This window comes from Triticum aestivum, chromosome 1B (genome assembly GCF_018294505.1).
Source record: "Triticum aestivum cultivar Chinese Spring chromosome 1B, IWGSC CS RefSeq v2.1, whole genome shotgun sequence".
NCBI lineage: Eukaryota > Viridiplantae > Streptophyta > Magnoliopsida > Poales > Poaceae > Triticum > Triticum aestivum.
In genome coordinates, this window is record NC_057795.1 from 643,467,404 (window position 1) to 643,484,625 (window position 17,222).

The following is a 17,222-nucleotide window of genomic DNA, read 5'->3' on the forward strand; positions in this document are numbered from 1 at the left end:
ATTACGAGGACGTAGAACTTTATATGCATTAAATCATGTATGGAAACTTGTTCAAAATTGTATATGGTCATCCGATGATATTGAATATATATTGTATATTCCTCTTGAATTCTTTTTGGTTCTAATTTCAAATTTATTTGAAATTGTACATTCATATGCATGTATGTAGTACCGTAGAATATATGAAACTCCTTCAAAATTAAAATAAAGCACAAAAGAAATAAAACAATACAAATTAAACAGAAAACAGGTTTAGGGGGGGCTAAAACCCTAAACCTGTGGCGGCCTTTAGTCGCGGTTGGCCAGAAGAACCGCGACTAAAGGTCCTCCGCCCTGACGGCCGCCTGGCGCCCACGTGGACGGGTCGTTAGTCGCGGTTCTTAAGCAGCCGCGACTAAAGGTGGGGGGCTTTAGTCGCGCTTATTTGGTCGCGGTTGCGCAACCGCGACTAATGGCAGTTGCGAACCGCGACCAAAGGCCTTTTTTCCACCAGTATTTGTTATTTGTTGATATCTTCACTTGTACATGTATAATTAGAGACTGGATGTTTAGCATCAAGAAGTTTGACACATTCGTAAAACCAATGCCACTAATTGAATTTCATAAGAAAGATCTACATGCATGCACTAGTTTCTAGGTGTGGGGCCTTCACTTCTACTTTTCCTTGGTCGCCGCTAGCCGTTAGATAGAGTCTTGATCTTACTCTGATGCAGGTATGTTTGTTGATCTTGATAAATCAGTAGTGGGTGTAGTGGTTTTGAATCATGACGCCCTTCAATCAAGAAGAAGCACATCCCATCACTATCACATGGCAACGGCGACTGCATGGCAAAGAGAAAGTCATAACTCCACCATGGACATATGTACCAATTGGAGTGGAGACTTGGGAATGTCGTTAGTGTTATAGGACCATGCAAGGGTTAGCCGCAGTGGCTCGTGTCGGTATATTTCTACCCTTGGCCCTTGCGGGGGTAGAATGATCGCAATGAGATTTGCAACTTCAATTTCTTTCACTCAAAAGGGTGGAGTCAAATTGTCCACTTTGTTAGGTCCTTCGGGTAAAGAGAAGGAATAATACCTATCTGAAGTTCCTTATCCTTGTACAGCTGGTGGTTTGATGTATGATATGGTTTGTACATGTCCTAATATTGCTCATGCAGTTAACGTGATAAACCGTTTTATGCCAAGGCCAATCGAAATCATCGGAAGGCAATATAGTGGTTCCTTAGGTAACTGTGCAGCACAAGTAAATATACTTAATATTTTATCAAAGCCAAGAGAATCCAGGTAGGTTATTGGTTATTTAGATTTTTGACTTGATGATGATCTTGATGAGTGGCGCTCCCTTATCGACTATGTATTTTAGATTTGTTAGTTTGATGGCAACCTTGCAGGTTACGATTGATTTATCAACTACATAAGTTGGTCCACGTATTTGAAAAACTTTCTGGACAAGCTTGCGGTAGGATAGCTCCAAAAGGTTCCTAGTACGCCCGGACACCCTACCTAGATGCCCTAAGGGTTGGGGCATCTACACAGGGTGCCTAGAGCTTTGTGGCTCCTGTCCCAAGTCTGGGTACCTTGGGGCCTCCTTGGTGCATATCTACATCATCCTCATATTTTTTATGAACTTTCTAGAAGGTTTAAAATACCTATTTTCCCTGAAAACAGAAACTAGTACTAGCCATTTTGTTAAGATGTTAGTCCAAATAAACTTAAAAGAGTACTATATAAATGATGGAAATATGTCATGATTCATGAACAATGCAAAAAAAATTATAGATACATTGAAGACGTTTGAAATCACTCTCCTATTGATGAGGTGACATCATATTTTAGGTTGTCCACTTCGTTAGGTCCTTCGAGTAAAGAAAAGAATAGTGCATATCAAAAGTTCCTTATCGGTCTAGGCTTTGTAGAAATTTTGTAGGAATTCAACAGGATATGATTTTCAAATGAAAAAAAAATGCTTTGGAGCCATTTGGTTTGTAGAAATGTATTCCTATTCCTATGTAGGATAGGAGCCAATCCATCACATTTCAGAGGAAAAAAACATTAGTCTAGACTCAATGAAAAAATCTTATCCTATGCATCAAATGACATCTCTTTCCCTATAGGAATTAAGATGCATGTCATCTCACTTCCTATAGTTTCCCTATTCCTATAATGTACGATATCATTTGTACATGTCCTAATGTTGCTCATGCAGTTAGCGTGATAAACTATTTTATGTCAAGACCAATCAAAATCACTGGAAGGAGGTATAGTGGTCCCTTAGGTAGCTTGGTAGCACAAGTAAATATAACTTCATAATTTATCAAACTAAGCAAATCTAGGTAGGTTGTTGGTAATTTGGATTTTGACTTTGCTGATGATCTTGATGAGTGGTGCTCCCTCACCGAATATGTGTTTCAAATTTGTCGATTTTGTGTTAGTTCAACAACAACCTCACAAGTTACGATTGATTTATCAACCACATAAGTTGGTCCATGTCTTTTAAAAAGGTGGTAAAAAAATTGGATGCATGGTTTTCTTGGCGAGTTGAGTATGACCATGTTGTGTCTTGTGATAGCCAAAGAGGTGATCCGCCTTGAAAGGATGAAAAGTTGAATGAAATAACCAATCATATCGAGGTGCACGACCTTTTTATAAGTCATCCTGATATGAAAATGAAGACTTTGTAGCATGTTGAGAAGGTTGGCACAAAATACGATACATCGGATTTGTTAAACCAGGCCAAACTTAAGCATTGCCCAAACATGTTGGTTGTTTGTTCATGCCCGAGCTAGTTGCCACGTTGAGTATTGGAGATGTTGGGTTTGTTAGTTGATGATATGTTCACTTGTACATGTATAATTAGAGACTAGATTTTTGGCATCAAGAAGTTTGACACATTCGTAAAACCAACGCCGCTATTTGAATTTTATAAGAAAGATCTACAAGCACGCACTAGTTTCTAGGTGTAGGACCTTTGCTTCTAGGTTTTGTTGGTCTCCGCCAGCCGTCAGGTACACTCTTGATCTTATTATGATGCAGGTATGTTTGTTGATCTTGATAAATCAATAGTGGGTGTAGTGGTTTTGAATCATGATAGTGGTATTGTTGCTTGAACTGAACTCATTATTGTAGTTTTGGCTCCTGAGATGGCTGCGCTGGTTCTTCATGGTACGTGATGAACAATTTCAAGAAGTGTTTTTTTTCTTTTTATTATTTATCCCCCGTGCAATGGCTCCACTCCGAGAGCCGGGATCGCTCTATTGTTGGTCCGGTCATCACTTGAATGAATCATGCGTGCGAAGGTTTCTCCTAGGTTGCTTTCAAGCCCGTTTGCCGACATTTCAATGTAGTAGCTCATGCATGAGTAGGGCATTTTGGAGACGAGCTGTATGGATGCCTTTTATTTTGAAACATTCAAAATTCAAACTTTTTTAGTTTCAAAAATATTCTAAAAATAAATACACATGTATGCAAGGATGTAATGTGTATGTGTGAAAATTTTCAGGATGAAATACCTTGAACTGCGAGCTGCACAAAAAAAAATCATAGACTTAAAGGTTGAACAAGTACATATGCGGAAAAGGCTCAGATTTGACTTTTATGTGTAGCTCTCATTTTAATGTAGTCCGACCTAAAATTTTGCACACATGTTCGTTACGTATCTAGGTGTATGTATAATTGTTGGACGCCGATAAATGCCACACGTGTGGGCGTTAGAGAGACTGACCACACATTTTGTGTGGTGTATAAGAGAAACAGCCCACACATCTACGTGTGGGCAAAACAAGTAATGCCCACACACCTCTTTTTTTCCCTCCCGATCCTCTCACGCGCGTGCGTGTGGGCGAAGTAGATAACGCCCACACGCCCCATATGTCAGGCCTCGTACCTCGTGGTCCCGCACGCCACGCGTGACAGTCACCGTGCGCCCGCAGTTGCCATGGTCCAGACCCTCGTCCATGTTCGTTTAACTGCAGTTGCCATGTCGCTGAACTACGGTTGCCATGTTGGACAACTGCAGTTGCCATGTATGGTCTGGTCTACTATAGTTGCCATGATTTCAAAACTTTAGGAGTTGCCACATACTAACACTAGGCAGTTGAGAGAGTTATCATGTGCTCACAAGTATGCTAGGGCAGTTGCCATGTAAAAAGGACGAGTTGTCATCTGCTTACGTGTACGTTAAGGCAGTTGCCATGTAGCATGCAAAAACACATGGCAACTCGGTAAAGAGAGAGTTGCCATCTGCTTACGTGCACACTAGGCAGTTGACGTGTACCCTGTAAAACACATGGCAACTCGGGTAAAAAGAGAGTTGCCACCTGCTTATAAAGCACACTAGGGCAGTTGCCATGTGCGATGCAAAACATATGGCAACTAGCAGTTTGGGTGTGGGAGAGAAGACGGGCGTGTAGGCGAGATGGCAAATGCCCACACACTAGCCCTTGTGCATGCATGGAAAGTGGTGTGTTGGCGAACTGCTGAACCCCTACACACCAGCCCCTCCCGTGTGGTGAAACGGTCGTGTGAGCGACCGGGTGAACACCCACACACCACGCCAGTCATACGTGGCACTAGAAACATGCCAAGATGCGAATCAACCTGTGGTTGAGATGGTTAGATGGACACTGGTATCCCCAACCCACCAGGGTTCAAATCCTGATGCTCGCATTATTTCTGGATTTATTTCAGGATTTCCGGCGATGCGCTTTCAGTGGGAGGAGACGTTCCCGTCAACGACGAGGCGTCTACGGTGGCTTCGTAAATCTCAAGATGATATGCCGGCTCAGTCTCTCGGGGGTGCTCATAGGGGTAGGGTGTGCGTGTGTGCGTTCATAGAGGTGAGTGTATGCGCGTGTATATGAGCACTTGTGTCTGTACTGATGCTAAAAAAACATGCCAAGATTCGTGCGCTCACGAACAGACGCGGATCCACGCGTGTGGGCGAGATGCAAACGCCCACACGTGTGGGCTCGTAATTGATTTCTGAAATTTTTTCAAACGAAAAGGTTGGAATCTTGATTTTGTTTTTCTTTAAATTAAGGCCTCCATGGAGCTCGGTATCTGTTTGGCATGTTTGCTCATGCATTAGATAAGTCCTGTTTGCATTTCGTGAATCATTGTGTTTCTCATTCTGTTCCGGCCGACATTGCATGAGTTTGTTGCTTATTAATCACTAAACTACCGACGTTCTTAAGCAGTACGCAAGCACTTTTGTGTACGTGCGTTTTGTGTGCAGCGGCGACGTCACGACGCACCAAAGAGCCGCCCACGCAGTACGCTTGACAAACAAACGTACCACGCGGCGCAAATGACCACATATCGTCGGCGCAACGAGCCGATCCGTAGCAGCAGTAAAAAAACTCAACGCCATCCTCCTCTCCTCTTCACCAGGCGGCAACAGGAGTACGTGGCGCGTGACCTCACCCCACAGCGGTCCCCCGCCGCGAGACAGCGACGCGGCGGGCGGTGGTCCGCTCCTCCCCTCCGGCGAGCCCGTGCACGTCACCCTCACGCACGGCCCTGCCTCACCGGAGGACAAGCACACGGCCGTCCATCTGCCTCGTACCCATCGGAGGGCTCTGGCCGCCCGCCCGTGACCTGACCGCGGCGTTCGAATTAAAGCGCTCGCCGCGCCGGCCGTGCACAGTGGTGGCATGGGCATGGGCGGGCTCTGATTGAAAGGAGCCGGAGCCCACTCGCACATGCGCGCCTACGCTACGCACATTATTCTCTCTTACCATTCACACCAGTCTACTCTACTCACAGGTTTTTTGAACTGCTTTTCTATACAATTATTTCGGCTGATTTGTTAAGACTGAAGCTGGGCCAGTTACTAATTATCGCCCGGCGACCAAATCTGCTCGTAGGTCCGGCCGGGGATCCCGGCTTTGCAGAAAGGCCCAGATTCGGTTTGTAATCTGCAGTTTCCTACTCCTACCTACCCCTACGAGCCAACCAAACAAACAAACAAAACAGCCTGTGTTCGGTGGTTTCCTCGGCCTTCAGTTTTAAGATTTGAGGGTGCTCGTATTGTTCTGTATTTGTTGCAGTAGCGTCAGGATCTGTTTTTAGCGAAAGAAGACGTTTCTGTTCACTATGACGGGTCTGTGACGACTTCATCAACTTTAGAATAATATGTCGACTCCGGTCCTTCGAAGATGCTCACAGAGGTAGGACGTGTGTGTACGTGTGTATGTATGAGCTTTAGAGCAACTTTAACGGAACAACCTAAACGAGCAACTTTAACGGTTCACTATGTATGTATGAACCATGAGCAATTTTAACGGAACGACCTAAACGAGCAACTTTAACGGTTCACTATGTATGTATGAACCATGTCTCGTGCCAGCACCATGCCAGCGCCGGCATACATTGTCGGCTTCAAAAAAATATCACCACAAAGTTCATGCTGGCACACATGTCAGCACACAAAAAGGGGCGGAACTTGAGTTCGACCACGCCATCGCGGCCCCGTGATCATGTCAGCACACAAGCCGGCATACAAAAAAGGAAGGTGCTCGCGGCCACGAGATCACTCGTCGGTGAACTCGAACATGTCGACATGCATCTTCTCGAACCACGGCCTCTTCCTTAGCGACACGGTGTTGAGATCCACCTTCATGGTCTCCACCCCGGTCATCATGCTCGCGAGAACCAATTCTTTCGCCGTGGTCTTGGCGTTGGCGGCCTCGATCTCGAGCATCTTGGCTTGCTTCTCCGCCCCCATCTCAAGCATCTTGGCTTGCTTCTCCGCGTCCATTTCAAGCCTCCTTCTTTGGATCTGCATGAAGGCGTTCATTTGCTTCTCTCTGAAACGTCGGCTCTCCTCTTCCCTTGAGTCCTTCTTGTTCATCATGCCCTTCACGCTTGCGATCAAGACGTTCGATGCCGCATCCCGCTTGTCCTCCATCTTGGAGTTGGTCTTCCCCCATGGCCGTGCTGGCTCGCTGTCCCCAACCTCCCCCATGACTTCTTCCCCATGCGCGACTTGAGGGCGGCATATTGCGCCTTGAACTTCTCCTCGTCTTTGATGACCTAAAGCAATGGGAGGGGTTGAAGCACTTGCCGTTGTGTTGGACTTTGAATGGCTCCAAAGCTTGAAATGCCTACAAATGTTTTCATGCAAGCATATTGGCAAAAATGATATGCAAATGAACACGCAAGCATAAACTTAATGACACAAAATAGGGCGGCTTGCTAGCATACCATGTCTTGCATGCCGATGCCGCTCACGGGGCGGGCTTTGACGCTCTCAAGAGTGGCACAAGACTTGTTGCACTTTTGCTGGATCACCCTCCATTGCTTCTAAATGGATACTCACCCGCGCATGCTCACAATTTGGTAAGGAGGAAATTTCTTGCGCTCATGAAACTCCCGGTGGATACGAATCCAAAAAGTTGAATGCTTTTGTTCGGCGCCGGTCTTGGGGTCTTGTCCAATGTTTCGCCAACACTCGCAAAGAAGCTTGTCCTCGGCCGTCGTGTATGCCTTCGTGCGCTTGCTCTTGCGCTTTGGCTTCGGCCCGGCGGCTTGGTTGGCGAGCTCGTCCTGAAACAAAGGCTCCACTTCGATGTCACACTCGTCCTTTTCCTCTTGCCCATAGTCGTCCGAAAACTCGTGGTCAAGTGGAAGGTTGTCCAGGTCCATGCCAACCTGATCACGCATGAAGGCCGCCTGATCGGGATCATTGCCAGCGCCCGGCTTGAACGCCCCATGGCCGTCCTGGCTTTGTGTCTCGTCGGGATCGTAGCCAGCGGCCTGCGCACCGCCCTCGAAGATGAGGTTCTGCATGTAGTCCTCGTCGTTGGTGGCCGGCATTCCATCGAACAGGTTGTGGGCGTCAGGTAGCACGTCGGCCGGCATCTGTCGCGCGCGTTTCCTCGCGCCTCCGGATGACGAGCCATCGAATGCCGGTGTGTCTTTAAGGTACATGGGCGTGGGCGCGGGCGTAGAAGGCGCCACCACGTTCACGTCGCACGAGCACTCCCCGGAGAGGCGGGAAGCCCGCGGGTACACATGGAAGCCGGGCATCGGGGTGCAAGCTGACGCGCGGGAGTCGGGCAGCACCATCCGAGGGAACGCGGATGAGCCGGTGCTGGCCGTGGCAGCCACAGCGGCATTGACGAGGCCATGCTGGCTAGGGTTTAACCCGAGCATATAGAGCGCCTCCCTCGTTGCCGCCGCGACGCGGGCGTTGGTGACCTCCTGCTGCGCGGCGGCGGCGACGGCGGCAACTTCATCCCTCGCGTCCGCGGCGTGCCTCTGATCCTTCCTCTTGGCCAACTCCCTTGCCTGTTGTTCGAGCGTCAGCACCTTCTTTGGCTTGGGCGCGGCGGCAGTCTTGGGCAGGGCACGAGGCTTGCCTTTGCCGGAGGGGCGGTCGTCATGCGGGAAGAGGTGAGGGAGGCGAGGCAAGTGGCTGCGTCGAGGTTGAGGTCGTCGTCCATGTCGGGTATGGGGCGGGAGTGCGAGCAGGTGGGAGGGTTTTGGGGAAAATGAGGGGATGATGATGGCTGCCATCGACCGGCGGGCCCGGGGAGAGGAGTAGGCGCACGGGCGTCTGTCTCGTTTCCGTGCCGACGCAAATCCGACTAAAAAATGTGTCGGGAATGGGTCGGCATGCGGACGCCAGGCAGACGCGCGTTCGTTTGGGTCGGCGTTTGGCCGTCTTTTGTGTCCGCGCCGACCCAAACGGACGCCGGCGGACAAAATGGGTCGCCCCGTTGGAGTTGCTCTTAGTACCGTGTTTAGAAAAAAAATCAAACACGGTGACATCGTGACTGACTAGTGGCGGTGGTACAACAAATGCTTCTTTTTTCCCCTTTGAAAAATATACTGACGAGGACGTCCGTACGGTTTCCCGTATTAACAAAACAGCCCGCGCAGGAAGCGAACAAGCGACGCCTTCCCTCCCTGTCTGCTCCCCCACCTCACTCCCTCTCCTCTTCCCGAGAAGAAGAAGCGGACCACGCGCAGGCACACAGATTTCGATCCGCTTCCCCAAGCCTCCATCCTCACGAGCTCCCGGCCGACCGAGCTCGCCGCCGCGTCTCGGCGCACGGATCCGGAGGGCGCCGGCGGCCGAGGCCCCAGATCCGGTGCCGTTCTGGTGGGGGGTGGAGCGGCCATCTGCTTTCGCTCCGCTTTGCTGCGCGCTGTGAGGTAGGTGGCTGGTGGGTGGCCGCCGCCATTGTCGCGTCCCTTTCCCGGCCGAGGTTCCCGAGCTTCGGTTTGGTCATCTTCGTGCCTGGTCCGCGCTCGCTGGGTCCAGATTCACCCGCATTGGCCCGGATTTGGAAAAATCTTTCCTGCAAAGTTCACTGTTTGCTGCATCTGGAGCTCCCCAGATCTTCTCCTGCTTCCGCGTCTCCACCGTGTGCTAACCCTTCTCCCTCTCCTGCTTTGCTGCTCCCAAGGCTCTGCTCTGCTCCCAAGGCTCTGCTGCGGCCGTACCATGGCGGCGCCGGCGTGAGGGGCTCCACGGCGAACGGGCGGGCGGGCGGGACCAAGATGTGGAAGCAGTTCCTCAGCAAGCTGCCGCGGACCAAGTCCACGGGCGGCGGCGGCGGCGGCGACTCGGGCCAGTGCAGCGGCGGCGGCAATGGCAACCCGATACAGCGCACCAGCAGCGTGCCGGCCGGCGGGGGCGGGGGCGGCCGCTCCGCCTCCACCATCAAGCGCATGTCGTCGGCGGTCTTCCCCTCCAGCGTCGTCGCCGGGATCGAGCCGCTCGTGGCCTTCAAGGACGTGCCCAGCTCCGAGCGCCACAACCTGTTCGTCAGCAAGCTCGGCCTCTGCTGCGCCGTCTTCGACTTCTCCGACCCGGCCAAGAGCTCCGCCGAGAAGGACATCAAGCGGCAGACGCTGCTGGATCTCATCGACTTCGTCGACTCCAGCAGCGGCCGCTACCCGGAGGCCGTCATCGCCGCCTGCTCCAGGATGCTCGCCGTCAACCTCTTCCGGGTGTTCCCCCCGAGCTACAGGTCCGGCGCTGGCTCCTCATCCGGCGGCGAGGGCGACGAGGACGAGCCGATGTTCGACCCCGCGTGGTGCCATCTGCAGCTCGTGTACGAGCTGCTGCTCAAGTTCATCGGGTCCAACTCCCTGGATGCCAAGATAGGGAAGAAGTACTTCGACCACTCCTTCATCGTCCGGCTGCTCAACCTCCTCGACTCCGAGGACCCCCGGGAGCGAGACTCCCTCAAGACCATCCTCCACAGGATCTACGGCAAGTTCATGGTGCACCGGCCCTTCATCCGCAAGGCGGTCAGCAACATATTCTACCACTTTGTGTTCGAGACCCAGCGGCACAACGGCATCGCCGAGCTGCTCGAGGTGTTCGGCAGCGTCATCAGTGGCTTTGCATTGCCTCTCAAGGAGGAACACAAGATCTTTCTTTGGAGAGTTCTCATTCCTCTGCACAAGCCGAAGTCAGTTGGGGTGTATCTCCAGCAGTTGACATACTGCGTGACACAGTTTCTAGAAAAGGACCCCAAGCTTGCCGGATCGATAATCATTGGTCTGCTGAGATATTGGCCTGTGACAAATAGCCAGAAGGAGGTGATGTTCCTGAGTGAGATTGAGGAGATCCTGGAGGCTACCAGCATGGTGGAGTTCCAGAAATGTATGGTTCCGTTGTTCCGGCGGATAGCTCAGTGCATCAACAGTTCACACTTCCAGGTAACTTGCCTTGCCCCAAGTAACATAACTTGGTAATTCTGAGTTCTCCAATGTTCTTGTTGCAGTATTGTTGGATGTACTATACTTGTTTCTGCCACTTAAACTAGGCACTTTCATATGAAATTTATTTAGGTGCTTATGTGATGAAGTCTGAAGAAGTTTGCATCACTCAATCAGAATGGGTCATGATAACAAAATAACATTATTGATCAAGCAGTCCCCAAAGGCCCCAACAGCTAAGCTTATTTTTGGTCCCTCCATGGCTCCATGTGTCTCATATTTGTGATTAGAATGTGTGGACATGGGAAATGAGCAACAGATGTCTGAAGCCCTGAAAGTTAATGTTGACAAATGGACAACATATCCAAAGTAGGCCGTCATGTTATCACCTAATGATTATACTATATTCTTAATATCATGAATAGCCGACACTTGGGCCGGCATTAAGCACTCAAATGAGTTCACACATCTGTGGGTTATGGTCTGTTAGTCACTTATTAGTTGGCTCACATTTGCTCTGAATTTTCTATTACAAATGGTTGTTGGCTTAATAAGATACTGTTTCTTCTTCAGGTTGCTGAAAGAGCACTCTTCATGTGGAACAATGACCACATCATCAGCCTGGTGGCACAAAACCGGCAAGTGATCATGCCCATCATCGTTCCGGCGCTAGAACAGAACGGCCAGAACCATTGGAACCACGCGGTCCTGAACCTGACCGCCAACGTGATGAAGATGTTCTCCGAGATGGACGAGGAACTGTTCTCGGCGTGCCTAACCAAGTGCAAGGAGGATGAGGAAAACCAGGCGTCGTTGGAAGAGAAGCGGAGGCTGAAGTGGGCGAAACTAGAGTCTGCCGCAGCTCTCCAGCCAGTGACCGGCCACACCGCCGTCCTGGTAGGGTAGGTCGCCAACCGTCGGCGATAATGTCGTCGCCCCCACCCTCGTTTAGCGTGTGTTTGGTCGGTGGAGGTGCATGCCAATGGTGTTCTTCCCCTGTTCGGTGAAGCGCGCCCAAGTGATGATCAACTCCAGGGCTCGTCGTTTTGCTTTTCTTCTGTACGTTGTAACTATTCCCACTATGTCTAATGCTCTAGAGGCAAAATGTAGCTTTGAGAGCAAGCGCCTTGCGCTGAGACTCATTAGCTGTAACTTTGCCTGTTTATTTTATGAACATTATCCTAGAGCTTAATTCAAGTGTCTAGAGCCATTTCTCTCGAGCAAATGTGGGGTCGTCGAGCACGATTTCATTCTGAAGTGCTGAGGCTTTGATTGTTTTGAATTTGACTGTTTTTGACCATGTGGAAAACAAAACTTATCTGAATGATGATGTCAATCCTAGATGTTAGGGCATTGTAATTGTTGTATAGATTCATCAGACAATAAAATGAATTAGCTCTGTATTTTGAATGAACAGAGTATTTACCTGAATAAACTGCATAACTAGAACAAAACTTGCAAAAGAAAAAGAGAAAGACGTAGGTTTGCAAAAAAATGGATTTCCGTCGCCGGGACTTGAACCCGGGTCTCTCGGGTGAGAGCCGAGTATCCTAACCACCTAGACTACGACGGATTTTGATTGACAAATCACTGTTATTATTCAGATGAAGAACCCATCGGCAAAATTAAGAATCAAGCAAACAACAGAAGACCGTGCGGAAAATGAAAAAGGGTAAGGGTTCAACAGAAATTACAATTTGCCAGTTATTTCCAGGAAGAAAATCAGGTCATGGTTATTCTTTTCTTTTAAACTCACACTCAAACTTTATTTATTTAAACAAGAGAAAGGATTTGGTTCAAGAAGAAAGGTTCTTTGTTTGGTCTTTGAGCATGTTCACAACATTCAGGCTGTCCATTTCAACCTGGAGTTTCTGAATATTAAGGTCCACCAACACCTTAATATTAAGTTAATACGTCAGGTGTCTGTACCTTCCGATGCTGATGCAATCCTCACAATGCCCCGCCACAAAACGAGTCTTTATGATATTTGGTCCTGGGCGTGGGAGAGGAATAAATGTTGGAAATATGAGCAATTTACCGAATGATTTTATTAACAGAAATAGTAGATAAAACATGACTAAAATAGCAAATATAAAGCAAGTCATGCAATCTGACAGAGATAAGGTAAACATCGTCTGCATATATGAACTTGAGGTAAACACATCTACAACAGTCACTAGATGAAGTTGCTTATACGACATAGAACCTAACATACGTAGGACAGAAACTAGAGCCAAGAACTGTAATAGGACTTCTAACAGAAAGGAGAAGAACACGTACGGCACAGCAGCAGCAGAAGCGCTGGACTTGGGGTCGGTGTCCTCGCCTGCCATGTCGTCGAGGAGGTCGTGCACGTCGGGGAAGAAGTCGTCGTCGGGGAAGTAGTCGTCGGCGACCGGATCGTCCGTGATGAATCAGCCAGTAGTCGCGCAGAGCGCTCCCCAAAAACCTTATCACCCTTCTCCCGTACAGGACTCAAAGAGTGCGGTTTCGGAGGCCTACTGTCCCGACCTGCGGTGCACGCCGCAAGCCGGGATGGAGAAGATCGTAGCAGCAGCGCAGTGCTCAGGAACCGGTGGCGAGAGGAAGAAGTAGTTCTGGTGCGTCTTGCTGAGAGGAGCGACCTCCCTTTTATAGGCGCAAGAGAAGGAGGCGAGAGGGCAGCGCCGGGAGCTGAAGGGACCGAGGGAGATGAAACGAACAGACAACAGCCGAAGGGTGCAGCGTTCGCATTTAGTCTCCACTACAGCAAAAACTTTCCATCTCCCGAGTGACCTTTCGTATACCCGTAGTGCGTGGCAAAAATTTAGACATCGGCTCGGCTCATTCCCGCAACCCGTGGCGCGTCGTGACGAGGCGAGGCGAGGCGAGGCGGGCGGCGAAGGAGGAGCGCGCGTGGATGTCCCTCTTGTTCTCATGCTCATACAAGTGGGGAAGGAGCCTCCCTTATAAAGAGGTCCAACTCCCTCTAAACTAGCAATGTGGGACTAAACTTTAGTTTCACCTCTTGCTTTGCACAAATGGGCTGCGTGGGCCTCTAGGATTTATTAGAAATTTCTGAAACTGCTACCGGGCTAGGCCCAAAATGGACAAAATTCCAGCAATAAACAGATCGAGCAGCAACGACAGTCCATCATCGTCTTCAGGTGGAGAAGACAGTTGGAAGCGACTTTGGAAACTTCGGGTTCAGCCAAAGATTCGTGTATTTTGGTGGAGGTTGCTTATGTAACATCCTTCCATCCTACTCTCTTCGTTCCGATTTACTCGTCGTGATTTTAGTTTAAATTACGTAACATCCTTCCATCCTACTCCCTTCATTCCGATTTACTCGTCGTGGTTTTAGTTCAAATTTGAACTAAAACCACGACGAGTAAATTGGAACGGAGGGAGTACCAAGTAATACTTTGATATCCAGCTAAGGTATTTTGGAATTCAGCAAGGGCATGTCGGGATGGTACGCTTTTTTCGATTGAAAGCGGCTTCCAACATGTGGTGATCGAGACCGACTGTCAAGAGGTGGTATCGTTGTGGCAGTCGGGGAACGCTAGATCAATGGGTTACCATATTTGCAGAGAGATGCCTTCACTTCTCTTGTCTTTACGGGGGTTTCAAGCTTCAGTTTCTGAGGAGTGTCAGTGTAGTAGCACATCTGTTGGCTACAGAGGCTCTTCATCTTACTGCTTGCTTCACCATTTATGATGTAATCCATGGTTTTCTGATTCAACATGTTCAATCAGATATGAACTCGCCTACTAATGAATAAATAGCCTCGAGGGCGTTTTCTCAAAAAAAATGAATATTAAGGTCCACTGCCATCTGAACTGCTTGCCTGCAAGCAAATACTCCCTCCGTTCCAAAATAGATGACCCAATTTTATATTAACTTTGTACTAAAGTTAATACAAAGTTGAGTCATCTATTTTAGAACGGAGGGAGTAGTTCAGTTGCCTCAGCAATAGCGAGTGCCGGGAAAAAAAGAGCATGCAGCTCCTCTGAATGCGCCTGGATCATTGCTGAAGATGACTCCGCCACCCCCGCCGTCGCCCATTCTAGTCACTGCTCCATCAACGTTTACTTTCATCCAATCTTGCATACAAATTTCACGCATTCTTCTCCAATGAACCGCGCATAGGGCACTTGGGATGTCGTCATGTCAAGAATATGATTGAAGGAATTTTATAGAAATTGTGGAGGATTCTAATCTTTCCCTATGGAAGTCCTTTGGATCATAGAACTAGGTCATCAAATTCCTATGAAATCCAATTCTACATCCTTATTCCTAGGGACGGATGCAGGATTTGGCCAGGTCCAGGGCCCTACGCTGCTACAGTACAGCTACAGTGCTGCTACAGCGCACAATGTGCTGCAATCAACGAAGAAATTCATGCTCACGCCCCAGGTCCAGGACCCCCCGGCCTGGGTCCTGGATCCGCCACTGCTTATTCCTATGTTTCATTTCTTTTGACCTAAAATTGTGAGAATTTCTTCTCATAGTAATTTTTATAAATTTTCCGAGTTTAAACATACAGCCAAAAGAAAAGAAGCTAGTCTAATCAAAGCTACAAAAGGTCAAAAAACTAATCTAAGCTAAGCTAGCTAACAAGGAAAGTACAACAACAGGCAACAGGGCAGCAGGTAACAAAGCCAATACTGTGCAGAGATGACCCTACTTATCTGAAGGTTTGCACCCAATCAGGTAGAGTAGCATAGGATTTTCTGTTTGCCCTGTGGGTAAGCCATTTGAGCTCCTCGCTGAATCTCCTTCGGCAAGCATATAAATTAGGAGGAATACCTCTGAAATGAAGCATAGTCGCCGGTGAAAACCGAGCTGACTTCAGTCATGGTGGGCAATGGCGGCGTCTACGTTGTTACTTTGATGAAGGCGTCGTCAAGCAACTATGGTCGACCTGCTCGTGCCGCTCCGGGAGAAATCCTAAGATCATCGGATCGGACGATGGCGGCACTGTATTGTCATGTTCCCTCTTGGGGGCATCGTTTGTGGAGCGGCGCCGGATGGAAGAGGCGTGAGGTGGTGTGGCGTGCCTTCTCTCGCGTTGACGACGGCGGGTTTCGGCGGCATGGAGCAGCGGGGTCTCGGCGGTGGACGTGGCATGATGGCCTCACGCAGGGTGGTGGCGTTGTCTGGCGCCATGGTGGCGTCGATAGCTGACCTCGCAAGGTCTTTGCGTCAGCACCTGCTCTGAAGATGGTTAGGTGGATGACGGCGGCGGTAGCCTCGGTGAGTGCACCGGACCGGTGCGTGTCCCATTCCCGGCATGTGGCTGGGATGGGCATTCGACATTAGTATTGGAAATATGCCCTAGAGGCAATAATAAAATGGTTATTATTATATTTCCTTGTTCATGATAATTGTCTTTTATTCATGCTATAATTGTGTTATCCAGAAATCATAATACATGTGTGAATACATAGACCACAACATGTCCCTAGTGAGCCTCTAGTTGACTAGCTCGTTTATCAATAGATGGTCACGATTTCCTGACCATGGACATTGGATGTCATTGATAACAGGATCACATCATTGGGAGAATGATGTGATGGACAAGACCCAATCCTAAGCATAGCACAAGATCGTATAGTTCGTTTGCTAGAGCTTTTTCGATGTCAAGTATCATTTCCTTAGACCATGAGATCGTGTAACTCCCAGATGCCGTAAGAGTGCTTTGGGTGTGCCAAAAGTCACAACGTAACTGGGTGACTATAAAGGTATACCACAGGTATCTCCGAAAGTGTCTGTTGGGTTGACACGGATCGAGACTGGGATTTGTCACTCCGTATGACGGAGAGGTATCTCTGGGCCCACTCGGTAATGCATCATCATAATGAGCTCAAAGTGACTAAGTGGTTGGTCACGGGATCATGCATTACGGTACGAGTAAAGTGACTTGCCGGTAACAAGATTGAATGAGGTATTAGGATACCGACGATCGAGTCTCGGGCAAGTAACGTACCGATTGACAAAGGAAATTGTATACGGGATTACTTGAATCCGCGACATCGTGGTTCATTCGATGAGATCATCGTGGAACATGTGGGAGCCAATATGGGTATCCAGATCCCGCTGTTGGTTATTGGCCGGAGAGTCGTCTCGGTCATGTCTGCATGTCTCCCGAACCCGTAGGGTCTACACACTTAAGGTTCGATGATGCTAGGATTGTAGAAATACTAGTATGCGGTAACCCGAAAGTTGTTCGGAGTCCCGGATGAGATCCCGGACGTCACGAGGAGTTCCGGAATGGTCCGGAGGTGAAGAATTATATATAGGAAGTCCAGTTTCGACCATCGGGAAAGTTTGGGGGGTCACCGGTATTGTACCGGGACCACCGGAAGGGTCCCGGGGGTCCACCGGGTGGGGCCACCTATCCTGGAGGGCCCCATGGGCTGAAGTGGGGAAGGGAACCAGCCCCTGGTGGGCTGGTGCGCCCCCTTGGCCCCCCTGCGCCTAGGGTTGGGAACCCTAGGGGTGGGGGCGCCCCACTTGGCTTGGGGGGCAAGCCACCCACCCCCCCTTGAGATCCAATC

At 49.2% G+C, this 17,222-nt stretch overlaps 1 protein-coding gene and 1 non-coding gene across 2 annotated transcripts; one reads left to right on the forward strand and one right to left on the reverse strand.

Annotated features, from left to right (window-relative positions):
- The first annotated feature begins 8,888 nt into the window (after positions 1 to 8,888).
- LOC123144770 (serine/threonine protein phosphatase 2A 57 kDa regulatory subunit B' kappa isoform) lies at positions 8,889 to 11,898 on the forward strand. The gene is made up of 3 exons (XM_044564011.1): positions 8,889 to 9,162; positions 9,417 to 10,680; positions 11,254 to 11,898. Exons 2-3 carry the CDS (start codon positions 9,511 to 9,513, stop codon positions 11,584 to 11,586), a joined length of 1,503 nt encoding a protein of 500 aa, XP_044419946.1. The 5' UTR covers positions 8,889 to 9,162; positions 9,417 to 9,510; the 3' UTR covers positions 11,587 to 11,898.
- Positions 11,899 to 12,180: 282 nt separating this feature from the next.
- TRNAE-CUC (transfer RNA glutamic acid (anticodon CUC)) lies at positions 12,181 to 12,253 on the reverse strand. The gene has a single exon. It is a non-coding gene; the product is annotated as a tRNA-Glu (tRNA).
- Between the last annotated feature and the right edge of the window lie 4,969 nt (positions 12,254 to 17,222).